The 17546-nt window shown below is 40.0% G+C and overlaps 1 protein-coding gene and 1 pseudogene across 4 annotated transcripts in view; one reads left to right on the forward strand and one right to left on the reverse strand.

Moving 5' to 3' along the window:
* USP33 (ubiquitin specific peptidase 33) overlaps positions 1 to 15154 on the forward strand; it is a 72022-nt gene extending 56868 nt beyond the window's left edge. For all 4 annotated transcript variants that reach the window (XM_051857562.2, XM_051857559.2, XM_051857560.2 and 1 more), the window contains exons 22-24: positions 9522 to 9624; positions 11390 to 11458; positions 13967 to 15154. In XM_051857562.2, the coding sequence (XP_051713522.2) occupies positions 9522 to 9624; positions 11390 to 11458; positions 13967 to 14124 (330 nt within the window). In that variant the 3' untranslated portion in view covers positions 14125 to 15154. The remainder of the gene's footprint in view (positions 1 to 9521; positions 9625 to 11389; positions 11459 to 13966) is intronic.
* A 926-nt stretch (positions 15155 to 16080) lies between these two features.
* LOC100343321 (large ribosomal subunit protein eL19-like) lies at positions 16081 to 16658 on the reverse strand (annotated as a pseudogene).
* Positions 16659 to 17546: the final 888 nt, after the last annotated feature.

Raw genomic sequence — 17546 nt, forward strand, 5'->3', positions numbered from 1 at the left:
TATTAGTCTTCTTTAATTAAGGCATTAACAGGATTAATTTTTTTGTTGTAGACTTTTTTAAAGTTTCATTGTAACAACCATGATAACTTTTTTATTTGTTAAATTTTTATTTGAGAGAGATCTGTCTGCTCATTCATTCCCCAGATGCCCACAGTAGCCAGGGTTGGACTGGGTCAGGCCAAGGCCAGGAGCTCAGAACTCAGTCCAGGTCTCCCACATGGGTGGCAGGGACCTACATACTTGAGCCATCACCTACTGTCTCTGAGGGAGTGTGTTAGCAGGAAACTGGAATTGGAAACAGTCAAAACTTGAACCCAGACACTCTGATGTGGAACTGGAGGTGTCCCAGGTTATGTCTTTACCACCCCTTTTCTCCCAGATTGATATGAATGGCCCGCCCATACAGGTTTAATCTTCAATATCATTTCAATGTCGTTTCATCCCTTTTTAAAATGAGTCATCTATTTGTAAACTGTTGATTTCTTCTGGCATATTTTCCCATAAACTTTTTTTGTAAAACATCAGTGATTTCATCATTTTTCTTTCCAAGCTACATTGTAAGTTTGACATTCTTCAATTTTAGAATTCATGCTATTCTGATACAGGTCTTTTCAAGCTGATATTTTATCCGCCTTAGTGCTTCAGACTAGACCCTTGTCAGATGTGCTATATCAAATTAATGTGGAATTATTTAAAAATTTGTACATAGGTTTTTCATGATATGTATTATGAGTTTTTTTGAAAGCTTCTCTCAGATAGCCTGGGAGCAATTATCATTCCAATAGAATTGCGCATATCTGGCTCTCAGATCTCATCTTCTAAACATTTTTGTTATTGTTGTTAAAGATTTATTTATTTGAGAGTCACAGTTACAGACAGTGAAAGGGAGAGACAGAGAGAAAGGTCTTCTATCCGCTGGTTCACTCCCCAAATGACTTCAATGGCCAGAGCTGGTCAGATCCAAAGCTAGTAGCCAGATGCTTCCTCTGGTCTCCCATGTGGGTTCAGGGACTCAAGCACTTGGACCATCCTCCACTGCTTAGCCAAGACATGAACTGGCACCCATAGGGGACACCAGCAGGTGGAGGCTGACAACTACACCACACCGCTGGCCCCCTAATGGAAACACCCCTCCTTGAAGAAATGGCTGATGCTAGGGCAGGGAAATTACAAAATGAGATTAGAACATTTTATGCTAGAAAATAGAGAATTTCTTGATTTAAAAACTATATAGAAGCCCATTTAATAGGACTCATACTGGCCAAATTTTTGATAATTTGAACTTTAAAATTTAGTAACATAATTAATTAAACAGACTGATATATTATATCCATACTGTGGATAGGTGAATAAATGTAAAGGTTGAGGAGTTGGATATTTACATCATTTCAACTTTCTCTCCATGAAATAGTTGCTAGTTACAAAAGGAGAATTACAAACTTTGATCAGAGAAGCCTGGCCAGACCTCAGAGAGAGCTTCCATCTGCTGATTCACTCCCCAAATGGCCGCAACAGCTGGAATTGGGCTAATCAGGAGCCAGGAACCAGGAGCTTCCTCCATGGGGTGTAGGGACGAAAGTACTTGGGCCATCTTCCACTGCTTTCCCAGGCACATTAGCAGAGAGCTAGATTGGAAGGGGAGTAGCCAGGACTCGAACTGGTGCCCATATGGCGTGCCAGTGCCACAATTGTCTTCTTTACCCTGCACTGCAGCACCGGCCCCAAAATCAGATTTAGGAAAGTGTTTGGAAGTGGTGACAAAAGCCTATTTGTGCCATCTGTGGTTGCTTAAGCCTGCATACAGCTGCCAGTAGAAGAAAAAATACAGTTATTTCTCTTGTGTATTCCTTATATTGTGTATATCTTTGGCAGTACATAATGGAGTACTATCTAGGAAATAGAATTCTGCCATCCTGGAAAATGTAGGTTTCTCTACATAGAAGAGAGTGTAGATAATACCATCTGGCCTTTTGTTAACTCAGCATCCATATACACTCATACATCTAAACTGTAGTAGCAACAGTGTCATCCTTACACCTAACATGATAGATAATATGTCATCTTTATACCTGTCAGTTAGCTTGTGTAGCAATACTAGGGTAACATTGATATTTACCCTTTAATTTGGGAGGTCCAAAATTATATCCATTTATAGGTGATGGTCAGCCATTTTCTTCACTCAGACAATGCAGTAAACAATCTCCTTTTTTTTTCTTTATTAAAGATGTATTTATTTATTTATCTGAAAGGCAGAGTTACAGAGAAGCAGAAGCAGAGAGAGAGAGAGAGGTCTTTTATCCACTGGTTTGCTCTCCAAGTGGCTGCAACTGCCAGAGGTGAGCCAGTCCAGATCAGAAGTGGAGCAGCTGGGATTCAAACCTGCACCCATATGGGATGCCAGCACTGCAGGCAGTGGCTTTACCCACTATGCCACAGTGCTGGCCCTTCCATTTTGTTTTGTTTTGTTTTGTTTTTCTTTAAGATTTATTCATTTGAAACATAGTTAACAGAGATGGGAAGAGAGAGAGAGATCTTTCATCTGCTGGTTACTCCCGGAATGCTTGCAACAGCAAGATCTGAGCCTGTCCAAAGTCAGGAGCCAGGAGCTTCCTCTGAGTCTTCCATATGGGTGCAGGGGCCCACACACCTGGGCCATCTCCACTGCTTTCCCAGGCACATTAGCAGGGAGCTGGATGGGAAGTAGAGCAGCGAGGACTTGAACCAGCATCCATATGGGATGCTGGCATTGAAGGTGGCAGCTTTACCTGCCACAGCACAATGCCAACTGCAACAATCTCCCTTTTATAAATTATAATTAAATAATACAATGTTAATCACCAATGACGTAATTTATGGTAGTAATAGAATGAAAGGAAAGGAATAAAGAAGTTGGTAATTGTTTTAAAATTTGGTAAATGTTTAGAAATATATACATGTGCATGAGATAGGAAAGAAATACATGTCTACAGCTGCTCAGTACCTTTTCTGGATAACCTGTGTTCTCAGCCAATAGCTCAACTGGTTATAGTTGTGTGAAATAGCCTGTTTCTCATTCATGAGATGTAAGCCCTTAATAATCTTCTCTGTATTACATTCCTTTAATCTAAACTTTTCATCTCTGCATGTGGAAATACTAAATGGTTTCTGAAGTGGATTGAATGGTGGTTCCCCCAAAAGATATTTCAGTGGCCTAGATTTAGACTCTGTGAATTGAGCTTATTAATGAATGGAACCTTGCTTGGAAAAAAATATTTTCATATGTAATTTTGATACAAAATCATCCTGGATTATCTGTGTGGACCCTAAATCCAGTAAGTGTTCTTTTTAAAGAAACATGCGGCAGAGAGAGAGATGGAGAAGATAGAAGCTATTTGAAGACAGAGGCATAGATTGGAGTGATATAGCCCCAAAGCAGAAGAGTGAAAACTCAAGGAACAGAGTTTCCTCTAGAGCCTCTTTAGGGAGCAGAGTCTTACTGACACCTTGCTTTTTGATATCTGGTCTTCAGGACTATGAGAGAATAAATATCTTTTTCAGCCACCAGGTTTGTGGTAGTTTATAGCATCCATCTGAAACTAATACAGCAGGTAGAATTTCCAGTTACAATTCTTTTTGCTAATAATGTATAGTGATCATTTTATTCACACTTTATAACTGGGATCGATAATTCTAGCCAATACTGTAACCCCCACTTTGCCTGTTGGTTCAGTGACATGAGAAACTTTTGGTCCAGGAGCTGTCTCCACTTCCAATTCAGTACAAATATTGTTGTATCCCTTTGGTAACAGAAGCCAAAGTTGGGATGGGATGTAGAACTTCTGTGAGTATGTCAGTAGGTAGTTAATAGATGAGATCTTTTTCTATTTGATTGTTAGCCTTGTATATTCTGGTTATAGGACAAACTGCATATTCCGTTTCTTAGTTTGGAGCACATATCACATGGCTCAGGACAGCATCAAACTCATAAAGTTTTGAAAAGCAGGAATAAAAACTGGGTTCTCAATTGACCAGCAGTTTTTGGGTGAAAGCAAATTGTAGGATCAGCAAGTTTTTGTGGATGTGAACCTCTTCATTTCTTGTATATAAAATGAGTTCCATGATGAAAAGCAGTGTGGGGTATTATGGCAATGAATGAGACATTCAGTAAGTCTGAGAACTCAGGGAAACATTATGGGTTGGGAAGGCTGACCCAAATATAATGTAGGTATTTGCCTATCACATCATTAAAGGACTTACATCTAAACTACATAAAAAAACTCATGCAACTTAAAGGTAGATAGTCTAATTAAAAAAATAGGCACAAGATTTGAATAAGCATTACTCTAAAGAAGATATGGCTCATAAACATGGAAAGGTACATTATCTTAATCATTAGGGAATTCTTATGTGAATACTGATGGTAAAAATGCAAACTGTGACTTGACAAATGACAAACAGTTTGTTAGTTTTTTGTAGGTTCAACACTTAGCATGACCCAACAGCCTCATTTTAGGTATTTATTGCAGAGAAATGAGAACTTGTATTTACATAAAACTTGTAAACAAATGTTTATAGTAGAATTGCTCATAATTGTCCCAAACTAGAAACGTTGAAATATCCACCAATCACGCTAACAGGTGAACAAAATATGTTATGGCCATATAATAGAATATTTAGTAATAAGCACTGATAAATGCAACAACTTGAATCAACTTCAGAAATTTTGTGCCAAATTGAAGGATAGACATAAAAAAACTATGTCTAATTTCATTTACATGAAATTTATAAAAAGGGGAAAGTCGTAAAAACAGTAGATTAGTGATTTCAAAGGTGAGAGCAGCAGACTGCAAACTGTAGAAGAATTTTTTGGACGTTAGATGCATTCTAAACTGAATTATAGTGACAGTTTTACAAGTAGAAATTTACTGACAAGCACTGAACTTCACAGTAGCAGTGGGTGGATTATTATACTTTAATGCTACTTTTAAAATGCAGATCTATGATTATTCTATAACACTAGAGTTTTTTGTTTTATTCTGGCTGACTGCACTCCCCCTTTTAACAAAACAAGAGTTAGTATGAAATGGAGTACAAAAATGGATGCCCCGTGGTAGACTGAAAACTAAGTAGAGTTTCTGAAAAATTGAAGAAGCAAACCAAAGGCTTCAGGAAAAGAGCATACAGGCCAAGCCCCAAGCTTGAAAAACAGTAGATACCAATGATGACCTCAGCATTGTCCTTCACCCCACCCTCTTTACGTTGTACCAGGCAGCAAGCCTGGGTAGAGCAGAAAGTATAGACAAGTGATGTATGATTGCTCCTCAGGAGGCAATAGGTGGATTGATTGAATGGTAGAACAACTGCTGCTGGAAAGCAAATTAGTGTACGGAAAGACCCAGCAGAGAATTTCCCGTATGATGAATCACCAAAGGGTAAACAGATGGAAAGCAGAAAAAAACGTTTGACATTCTGCTTAGATAAGAGTGTAGTATTTTTCTTTTGTCTTTTTCTTTTTCTTTCTTTCTTTTTTGACAGGCAGAGTTAGTGAGAGAGACAGAAAGGTCTTCCTTCCGCTGGTTCACCCCCCTAAATGGCCGCCACGGCTGGCGCACTGCGCTGATCCGAAGCCAGGAGGCAGGTGCTTCTCCTGGTCTCCCATGGGGTGCAGGGCCCAAGCACTTGGGCCATCCTTCACTGCCTTCCCAGGCCACAGCAGAGAGCTGGACTGGAAGAGGAGCAACTGGAACAGAACCGGCACCCCAACTGGGATTGTACCAGTGCTGTAGGCAGAGGATTAGCCTAGTGAGCCGCGGTGCCGGCCAAGTATTTTTTCAAATATACATTTTAGAACGAAAAAAAGGGAAGAACTACTTTCAGAGCAATAGTTTAATTTCCTATAACTAGAGGGAAACACATGTCTTTAAATTAGTGGGTGACTATGCTAATTAAGTTTTTAGAAAGCACCCGCCTAGAATTACAAAGAAGAAACTTCCTAATACCAAAGACAAATTAATTCCTGAGAGTGCTTAAACCTGGTAATGGTATGAATTCAGTGGATGTCACAGTTTAGCAGATGTTAAGAATCAGTCTGGCTTTATTAGAATTCAGAGATCTCATTTCTTTAGGGACAAGTTACATGTTACAGAATAGTCCTCTAACTTTAAATTCATGCCTTGATTTCTTTGTTAAACTTAAAAGAAAAATATTATGGTTATTTTTAAGGAATACAAATTTTAAAAGTACAACTTAAGGAATATAGTTATTCTTCCCACCAAACCCATGCTCCCACTCCTCCTCCTCTTCTTTCTCCCCTTCTCAGTACCATTCTCCATTAAGATTCATTTTCAATTAACTTTGTACACAGAAGATCAACTCTATACTAAGTAAAGATTTCAACAGTTTGCGTGCGCACGCACACACACACACAACCTGTTTGAGAACTAGTTTTACAGTTAACTCTAATACAACTCATTGAGGACAGAGGTCCTGCATGGGGAGTTAGTGCACAGTGGTTCCTGTTAACAATACTCTTATGTATGTATGATGTCAGTGACCACCCGAGGCTATTGACATGAGCTGCCTAGGCTATGGAAGCCTTTTGATTCCACAAACTCCATCACTATTTGGACAAGGCCATAGCAAAGTGGACGTTCTCTCCTCCCTTTAGAGAAAAGTAAATCCTTCTTTGATGGCCACTTCTTTCCACTTCACTCACAGAGATCCTTCTTGTAGAACATTTTTTACCAGTGTCTTGTCTTTCCATGCCTGAAATGCTCTCATGGGCTATTCAGCCAGACCAGGAAGCCTTAAGGGCTGATTCTGAGGTCAGTGTGTTACTTAAAGCGATTGTCATTCTGTGAGTCTGCTGTGTGGAAGCCATAACATTTTTCATTCATTTGTTCTTCTATTGAATCAACTACCTTGTGTCCCAGAAAGAGACTTGCCCTTAAAGAGTTTACATGTATTAGATACTTATATATTAAAAGGTGCTGAATACTATAGAAAAATTGTTGAACAGGATAACAGGGATTAGTACTACAGTGCTGAGAGGAGTAGTCAGATTACAGTTTTCAACAGAATGAATGACTAGCATTTTGGCACAGTGAGATAAGCCAGTGCCTACATCGCACATGCAACCCAGTTGCAGTCCCAGCTGCAGCTGGTCCACCTCCAGTCCAGTTCCCTGATAATGTTCCTGGAAAGCAGAGATACATAGCACAAGTACTTGGGCCCCGAGGCCACCCACATGGGATGCTCAAATAGAGTTACAGGCTCCTGGCTTGCACCTGGCCCAGCCCCTGCTATTGCAGCCATTTGGGGAGATGTCCTTCCTTCCCTTCTTTCTTGTCTTCCGGAATTACAGAATTCCGCCTTTCAAATAATTTTTTTTTTTTTTAAAGATAAGCCTCATTCTGAATTAAAGACTTCAAATGAGGGAGATAGTTATTCAGGTATTTACAGAGTGAAAGGATAGCCTTAAGAAGCAGGAATTTATCTGTTTGGTTCTGGGGATAATGAAGTCAGTGTAACCACAAGTGAAAAGGTGATGAAAATACTAGATGGCGAAGTTAGATCCTAGGATCAAATCATAAAGGCACTTTTGGATTATTAACAAGGATCTTTAGAGATGGCTACAGGGCTTTAATTAAATTTGTTGAGATGAGTGACATGATCTGACCTGTTTTCCTTACTAATGTACTATGTACTGTGGACATTTAGTTGCCTCTCATGAAATAGAAGTCTTACATACTGTTACATTTGAGTAAATTCGATTCTTTTCATTTCCCTGAGGCTCTAGTGCCTGCACCTGTCATTTGGATTTCTTTTGTTGCTAGGGATAGAATCCAGACTGACTAACTTGAAATTTATTGAAAATAAAGATTAAATAACCAGACCTCCAGACGTTTGAGAACCAAGGTAGCCCTGGGTATTTAGCTAGTAAGAATAGACATCGGATTGGGGCTTGGGTGGACATTTGCCACAGTGAGTGGTTAAGACACCACTTGGGACACCCACATACCATGTCATCAGAGTACCTGGATTTGAATCCTGGCTCTAATTCCAATTCCAGTGTCCTGCTAAGGCATGCCCTGGGAGGCAGCAGATCAGATGGCTCAGTACTTGTCACTCATGTGAGCAACCCAGATTGAGTTCTAGGCTCTTGGATTTGGCCTGGCCCAGGCCTGTCTGTTGAGGTTATTTAGGGAGTAACCAGCAGATGGAAGATCTCTGTCTCTTTATCTTTCAAATACATGAAAATACATAAATTTATTTTAAAAAGAATTTATATGTCTAGGATTCTATACTAACAATTGGGTCACTACTTTGAAAGTTTCCGATTCTAGGAGAGTTGTGTTTAGTGTGAATGTACCCATGTGTTAGGTGTTAGGAATAGAAGAGGGAAAGGAACATCTGTCCCGTTTCTTTTTAGAATTTACCTAAATCCATATGAAGGAACTTCAGAAAGTTCATGGAAGATGCTTATTACAAAAAAACTATGTGGATTTCAAAAATGTTTTGTACCAAAATAACCATTTTTTAAAGCAATTTGAGAGAAAGAGTTCCCATCTACTTCTCTACTCCCCAAAGGCCTTCAATGGTTGGGACTGGGGCCAGCTGAAGCCTGAAACTGGGAACAAAATCTAGGTCTCCTACATGGGTGACAGGAACCCAACTGTTTGACCCATCACTGCTATCTCCAAGAGCCTGCATTAGCAGGAAGCTGGGGTCAGGTGCTGGAACTGGAAACTGAACCCAGGTACTCCTATGTGGGATGTAAGCATCTTAACTGCTAGGCTAAGCATCTTCCCCACAAAACATATTTTAATTGTGTTTTTCCTGACTTTTTCAAGTCTCTTCATTATTATGTTGCCTGTGAAATGACATGTACAAGATTATTTGTTGTAGCATTGTATTAGTGATAGCAAATTGTGTATTGTTTCTTAAATAAAAAGTGTAGACAGGCTATATGGTATGTTTAAGGTTTACACAGCATTTTTTAAAACAATTTATTTATTTGAAAAGAATGAGAAGAAAAGATAGAGAGATCTTCCATCTGCTGGTTCACTCCCGAGATGGCTGAAATGGCCAAGGCTGGACAGGTGGAGGCCAGAAGCCTGGAACTCCAGGTCTCCCACAGGGTGACAGGGGCCCAAGTACTGTGGCCGTCCTTTTCTGCTTGTTGCAGCCTGGTCTCCAACATTGCAGGTGGCAGCTTAATCCACTGTGCTACAATGCTGACCCTGCCCATTGACTTTTTAATAAATGTATTGAGTACTTACTCTTTCAAAGACCTTGCTTTGACTATCTTCACTTACCTAATCTTTCATGACTTTTATATACTTGTTAAATTTTGAATTGCTTATATTGAATAGATGCTACTGTATGTCTAGTACTAAGATAACTTGGCATCTGTGTATATCTTGCTTATACACAACATTCGTTGTGTATAAGAAATTGTGCTATATTTATGCTGATGTAGAATGATTATTCTGCTATAAAGCAAGTTCTTGATGTTAGGTAACTCCTGTTTTCTCTTGTAGCTCAACAGAGCATTTCAAGAAGAGGACTCTCCTGCAACTTTTTATTGCATCAGTATGCAGTGGTTTAGAGAATGGGAAAGTTTTGTGAAGGGTAAAGACGGAGGTAAGTAGGTAACTGAAAAGTGAAATTCTTTGTAAATTTTGTGTGTATTCATTTGACAAGTTTTTCTTAAATATCTACATACACTTGGGGTTATTTCAGGGGGCAAAAGAGAAAAAAATTCCTGCCTCAGGGAACTTGCAAGAAAGTTTATATCATAGTTCTTTTAAAGTTTTTTTAAAATTTACTTTATGAATTATAGCATTTCTTTTAAAGATTTATTAATTTGTAAGTCAGAGTTACACAGAGAAGGAGAAGCAGAGAGAGAGAGGGGTCTTCCATCCACTGGTTCACTCCCCAATTGACTACAATTACTGGAGCGCGCCAATTCAAAGCCAGGAGCCAGCTTCTTCCGGGTCTCCCACATGGGTGCAGGGGCCCAAGGACTTGGGCCATCTTCCACTGTTTTCCCAGGCCATAGCAGAGAGCTGGATGGGAATTGGAGCAGCTGGGGCTCAAACCAGCACCCTTATGGGATGCTGGCACCACAGGCGGCGGCTTTTACCTACTACGCCATTGTGCCAGCTCCAGCATGTTCTTGAAGGAATAAAGGAATTGAACAAAATTAGTCTGTGATTTTAATTTTACAAATTTTTAAGACTCCATATGACAATATGAGGTTGGCTAAATAAAGGTTTATCTAATACAATGAAATACTAGGTAAACTTTTAAATTAATTTTACATATAAGACATGATTTAACAATTTGAAAATAAGATGCTTCTGATTATGAAAAAGGTTGTAGCGTGGTATGCATTTTGAACTCTTTGTATTTAAGAAAAACAAACTTTTGGGCCAGCGCCGTGGCTCAATAGGCTAATCCTCCACCTTGCGGCGCCGGCACACCGGGTTCTAGTCCCGGTCGGGGCGCCGGATTCTGTCCCGGTTGCCCCTCTTCCAGGCCAGCTCTCTGCTATGGCCAGGGAGTGCAGTGGAGGATGGCCCAGGTGCTTGGGCCCTGCACCCCATGGGAGACCAGGAAAAGCACCTGGATCCTGGCTCCTGCCATCGGATCAGTGCGGTGCACCAGCTGCCGCGGCGGCCATTGGAGGGTGAATCAACGGCAAAGGAAGACCTTTCTCTCTCTGTCTCTCTCTCTCACTGTCCACTCTGCCTGTCAAAAATAAAAAAAAATAAAAAAAATAAAAAAAACTTTTATAATGTAAAGGCAAAAGACCCCACACAGATATTAAAAGGTTTTTTTTTTTTTAATCTTTTGTAAGTGGTGTAAATAAAAACTTTTATTATTCCTTGTTCCTTTTTTTATAGCTTTTGACAATGACAATGCACTATACTTTTGTGTTCAAGGGAAAAACAAATAAATTCTTGCGATTTTTTTTTGGGGGGCTTAACAATATATTTCAACATTTCATTTTATGGTTTTTTTTTTACTGTTTTTAAGAAATGACAATCAGACAAATTAAGAACTGTATATTTTCCTTGTAAGGGGAGGAATTGTTCTTTTACAGCATAAAAGGTACATTTTTCACCTGTAATTCCCAAGTGATGGTTCAGAAATCATTTCTATCAGAATTTGGATGATACAGAGAGAACTTCTTGTACCTTCTTTCCTGATTCAATTTTAGGAAAACTAAGACCCATAAGGGAAAAATCTCAGGAGAAGGCATTAAGAATGGATTATAATAATCTGGCTATAAAATAACCAATATGATTGTATAGTTCTCAGTTATTTCAGGCACAGTTATATAATTCTTTGCTATATGTCTTTGAAAAGTATTTATTTTGATATTTATTTTTCCTTTGATTAGACCCTCCAGGACCTATTGACAACACTAAAATTGCAGTCACTAAATGTGGTAATGTGATGCTCAGACAAGGTATGTTTGACTGTTATTTAAATCTTTACTTATTAATAATTTGTCACCACTAGGAATATGAGATGTCTTCAAAAAGTTCGTGAAAAATGTATATTATGTGTGTATTTCAACATTATTTTAAGATTTATTTATTTATGTGAAAGACATAGTTACGGAGGGGCAGAGAGAGAGAGAGAGAGGTTTTCCATATGCTGGTTCACTCCCCAAGTGGCTGCAGTGGCCAGAGCTGGGCTGATCTGAAGTCAGGAGCCAGGCGCTTCTTCCAAGTATTTGCATGATGGTGCAGGGCTAAGGACTCAGGCCATTTTTTACTGCTTTCCCAGGCCATAGCAGAGAGCTGGTTTGGAAATGGAGTGGGGCCGACGCTGTGGTGTAACGGGTAAGGCCGCCATCTGCAGTGCTGGCATCCCATAGGGGCACTGGTTCGAGTCCCGGCTGCTCCACTTCCAACCTGCCTCTCTGCTACGGCCTGGGAAAGCAGTAGAAGATGGCCCAAGTCCTTGGGCTGCTGCACCTGCTTGGGAGACCTGGAAGAAGCTCCTGGCTCCCGGCTTCAGTTTGGCGCAGCTCCGGCCGTTGCAGCCAATTGGGGAATGAACCAGTGGATGGAAGGACCTCTCTTTCTCTTTGCCCCTCCTTCTCTCTCTCTCTAACTCTGACTTTCAAATAAATAAATAAATCTTAAAAAAAGAAAAGAAAAGAAAATGGAGCAGCCAGGACTTGAATTGGTGCCCATATGGGATGCTGGCACCTTACCTGCTATGCCATAGCACCAGCCTCAATATTTTTTGTTCCAGAGTAAACTTTTAATTGTATTTCCCATAAACTTTTTGAAAGACAGATAGAGCTTCCATCTACTGATTCACTCCCCAAATGCCTGGAACAGCCAGGGCAGGGCCAGGCTAACGCTGGGGACTGAGAATTCAGGTACCCCACACAGGAGCAGCATACAGCTATTTGAGCTGCTGCCTCTCAGGATATGCATTACTAGGAGCTGGAAATCAGAGCAGAGCCAGAGTACAAACCCAAGCACTCTTATATGGGATTTTAGCATCCCAGCTGGTCTCTCTGTCTACCTCTTTCTCTTTTTTTAAAGATTTACTTATTTGAAGGGGAGAGTGAGATAGAGTAAGAAAATAATCTTCCATCTACTTGTTCACTCCCCAAATGGCTGTAATGGACAGAGTTGGGCCTTGCTGAAGCCAGAAGACCTGATCTCCATCCAGGTGTCCCACGTGGGTGGCATGGATGGGCCCCAGTACTCGGTCAGTTCTCCCCTCTTTCCCAGACACATTAACAGGGAGCTGGATCAGAAGTGGAGTAGCTGGTACTCGAACCTGTGCTCTGATATGGATTCTGGCATTGTAGATGGCAGCTTAGCTTACTTAACCACAACACTGCTTCCTACCCACCCCCAACTCCACCCCCACCAAAAAATGGATCCCTTAACCATTAGGCTAAGTGCCTCTTTCTCACACTTCCCATGAACTTTTTGAAGTACCTTCTGATGAGGGCCTCTTGGCAGATGTTATCACATTGGTAAGAGCACATATGAGAGCTGTCACATAGTGAGAATGGAAGCTAGAGAGCAGGGAGGGGTATGATATGCTCTTCTGTAATAGCAACCCCCTGTCCCAAGAAATAACTGGAATACCACAGGAACTATGTTAACCCCTTCTGAAGTCTGTACCCCAGTGACCTAATTACCTGGTCTTTAAGCTCCATTTCTTTTTTCTTTTTTTTTTTTTTTTTAATATTTGTTTTATTTATTTGAAAGAGTTACAGAGAAGTAGAGACAGAGAGAAGTCTTCCATCTGCTGGTTCACTCTCCAGATGGCTGCAACGGCCGGAGCTGTGCTGATCTGAAGCCTGGAGCCAGGAGCTTCTTCTGGGTCTCCCACATGGGTGCAGGGGCCCAAGGACCTGGGCCATCCTCTACTGCCCTCCCAGGCCATAGCAGAGAGCTGGATGGGAATTGGAGCAGCTGGGACTCAAACTGGCACCCATATGTGATGCTGGCACTGCAGGCTAGGGCTTTAATCTGCTGCACCACAGTGCTGGCCCCTAAGCTTCATCTCTTAAAATTTCTACCCTTTCCCAGTATGTCCACACTGAAGACTAAGCCTCCAACATACAAAGCTGTAGAGGACAAACCACATCCAAACCATAGCATTTCTATGAGCTTTATCAATTTTTTAGTTCTAGGTTGTCATTCGTACATGGAATAGGGCAAATAGTGGGAAGCAACTATTGTTTAATTTTAATCTGAGGAAAGATTTTAGAGCTATTGGTAGGAGCTAGGAAAAAGTATCTCCAGCTTTTTAAGACAGAACATATGTTGCAGCTTTTAACAAAATAGACCAGTGTTAATCTGAAGTTTCATGTCCCAGAAGTTTTCACTTACCCCTACAGTATTCATGCTGGATGCTAATGCATTTGGAAACTTTTTGCAATATGAATATATATAGGTTTGAAAACATTTTTCTCTTTTTATTTGTATAATTTTAGGAGCAGATTCTGGTCAAATTTCTGAAGAAACATGGAATTTTCTGCAATCTATATATGGTGGAGGGCCTGAAGTTATCCTACGACCTCCAGTTGTTCATGTTGATCCTGATACACTACAAGCAGAAGAAAAAATTGAAGTAGAAACTCGATCTTTGTAATTTTGAAGATATAGAGAGTTCTGATGAGAAGTAACTTTCATTTCTTCTGACTCATACACTTGCAAAAACATTCCTAAAAGCATGTTTTTTTCCATTGATTTTTCCTCTTTTATTCCTTTTACTCCTTCTTCATGGGCATTATGGAAGAATATGTTAGAGAATATGTAATATACTACAGGTTGGTATATTTAATGCTAAATAACTTGTCATAAAGTCTTTCAGTATAATATTTTTGAAAGAGAAGGGGACAGTTGTGATCAATTGGTAATCAGTTGATTATTTCTGTTCTTTATACTACATGTAGATGCATAGTTTCCTTTCTAGTATTGTAAATACCTTTGCTTTGAAAATTTTTCATTACTTGAGCCACAATAACTGACCAATCTTTTCAGTTCTCTAGAAACCTAATTTAATTGTATAGTTTTGACAAGGCTTTGTATAAGAAAGAGCCTATTTTACATTGAGAGTAGTAGTCAGAAAATTCTTGTTAGTTTCCTAAAGCTCAGGAAATGTTAGGGTGTCACTTCTTTTGCACTGCAGCATATAAACTAGCATATTAAAATTTACAAAATGTCTTTTTGAATGTATCAAGGATGTATTTAGTTTCAGTGGAATTTGTCAACAGATGTCAGTAACTTATTGCCTCCTATGATGTAAAATGTTAACCTCAATTGCTAACCTTGGATAGTACTCATTAATGTCAGTAACTAAAAATTTAGTTTTAGGACACCTTTTATTTTGAGAGCATGAAGTGTGGAATGTATCAGTGAGATTGTTACAAAGCTTAAGCCACTTGCAAAGTGATTTTTTAATCCATAAATTCTTTTTGAATAATATGTATGCACTGCTATTTGCTTGATTATGTAATGTTGAAAGTTTGACTATATTCCCAAGTACAGAAACGTACTAGATTACATTGATAATCTTGAAAAACATTCATGATAGCTTTGTTTTGGTTTGGGGTAGCTGCCACCAGCTAAAAACAAAATTGTCAAAATTAATTCAATAAAAATGATTTTAAAATGTGTAACTTTAATGTTGAATTTATTTTGATAGACACTAAAGGCAAAGGGTGTGAAATTCGCTAATGTTGATGTGTTTCATCTAATATGATTCATCTAATTTGGTTGTTGTCTTTCATTCTTGGCTTGTTATTGTCTCTCCAAGGCAGCTTTCTCCTAGAAACTCAGATGGTAGGTCATCAGACCCTCCTCATTCCAATGGAATCCTGCCCCATATTCTGGAAGAAGGAATGTTACACATGGACCAAGAAGAATTCTCAAGCAGACAGTGTTGTTATCCCCACTCAGTCTATTATCATTAGACATACAGCGAAGTCTCCATAAAAGCCCAGAAGGACAAGGTTTAGAGAACTTTCACATTACTAAACATGGAAAAGTTCTTGGAGGGCACCATCCCCAGAGAGCATGGAAGTTCTGCACACATGCTCTACTGTGCATCTCTTCATCCATGTCCTTTGTAATAAACCAATAAATATGTCCCATGAGTCACTCAGGCAAATTAACTGCATCCAAGAAGGACATTGTGGGAACCCTGATTTATAGCCAATTGGTCAGAAGCACAGGTAGAGCAACTCAGCACTTGGCACTGGCATTTAAAGGTGGTGTGGTGGACAGTCTGTGGACTGAACCTTCAACCTCTAGGGTCTGATGCTCTCTCCAGCTGGTGTCTGCTGTAAAGTTGATCTCTTGCTGTTGGAGAGAAATCTCCATACTTTTTTAAATCACAGAAGTGATCTGTGTTGTGAGTGTATAGTAGGAATTTTTTGAATTTGAGTTGGTTTTCCTCCTGCATCTTCATAAATTCTTTTATGTTTGTCTGTCCTTCCTTCTTTTTTCCCCTTTGGCAAGCAAATAAAGACTTGTTTTATTTGGTAATCAATCTGCTGTAATCCCAGAGGCCACTGTGTAGTGAGTACAGGCGAGAGAGGGAGCTTTATTTCTTTGTCTCTTCCTGCTTGGACACGTTCTTGATGATCATGGGCTAATGGCTCTCTTTTCATCTTCTTGCTGCTTGTGTGCTTGCTTGGTGTTAGATCTGTGGGCTCCAGGAGTTTCTTTAGGGCCTTTTCAAGCCTTCATTCACCTTGTGGATGTGTTCCATGAAAATCGGCTTGTGTTTGAACACATTTCTCCTTCACCTTCAAGTACAGGCTGTGATACACATGATGGTCAATCTTAGATTCATGGTACCTTTTGAGCAGCCAGCACAAAATCAGCATCCTTGTTTTCCAAGTTACCTTCTCTGGCATTGGAGGATTGCTTACCTATGCCCATATTCCTGTTGTCCCATTGGGCCAAGGTGTTTCTCTGGCAGGGCCTGGGAATGGACAGTCACAGGCTTGCTGATGATCAGCTTATCCTTATCAACTTCCAGATCTGCTGATGGGAGTTGGCATTGGCACTTTCATTGGTCTCATTGGAGTCCATCTTGTCCTTATTTTTGCCGCAGCAGAGGACACTGGAATCCTGAGCATGCACATGGCTGCAGCTGAGGCAGCAAATGAAAACCATTTACTTTTTTTTTTTTTTTAAAGATTTATTTATTTGAAAGAGTTACAGGGAGAAGTAGAGAGCTGGAAAAAATGATGCTGAAATTCACATGGAGACACAGGAGACCTCAAATAGCTATAGCAATCTTATACAACAAACAAAGCCAGAGGCTTCACAATACCAAATTTCAGGACATACTACCGGGCAGTTGTAATCAAAACAGCATGGTACTGGTACAGAAACAGATGGATAGACCAATGAAACAGAAGAGAAACAACAGAAATCAATCCAAACATCTACAGCCAATTTACATTTGATCAAGGATCTAAAACCAATTCCTGGAGCAAGGACAGTCTATTCAATAAATGGTGCTGGGGAAACTGGATTTCCACATGCAGAAGCATGAAGCAAGACCCCTACCTTACACCTTACACAAAAATAAATCCACTCAACATGGGTTAAAGATCTAAATCTACAACCCGACACCATCAAATTATTAGAGAATATTGGAGAAACCCTGCAATATATAGACACAGGCAAAGACTTCTTGGAAAAGACCCCAGAGGCACAGGCAGTCAAAGCCAAAATTAACAGTTGGTATTGCATCAAATTGAGAAGTTTCTGTACTGCAAAAGAAACAGGAAAGTGAAGAGGCAACCGACAGAATGGGAAAAAATATTTGCAAACTATGCAACAGATAAAGGATTAATAACCAGAATCTACAAAGAGATCAAGAAACTCCACAGTAACAAAACAACCCACTATGGCCAGCGCCGCGGCTCAATAGGCTAACCTGTGGCGCCGGCACCCCAGGTTCTAGTCCCAGTTAGGGCGCCGGATTCTGTCCCGGTTGCTCCTCTTCCTGTCCAGCTCTCTGCTGTGGCCCGAGAGTGCAGTGGAGGATGGCCC

This window comes from Oryctolagus cuniculus, chromosome 7 (genome assembly GCF_964237555.1).
Source record: "Oryctolagus cuniculus chromosome 7, mOryCun1.1, whole genome shotgun sequence".
Taxonomy (NCBI): Eukaryota; Metazoa; Chordata; class Mammalia; order Lagomorpha; family Leporidae; genus Oryctolagus; species Oryctolagus cuniculus.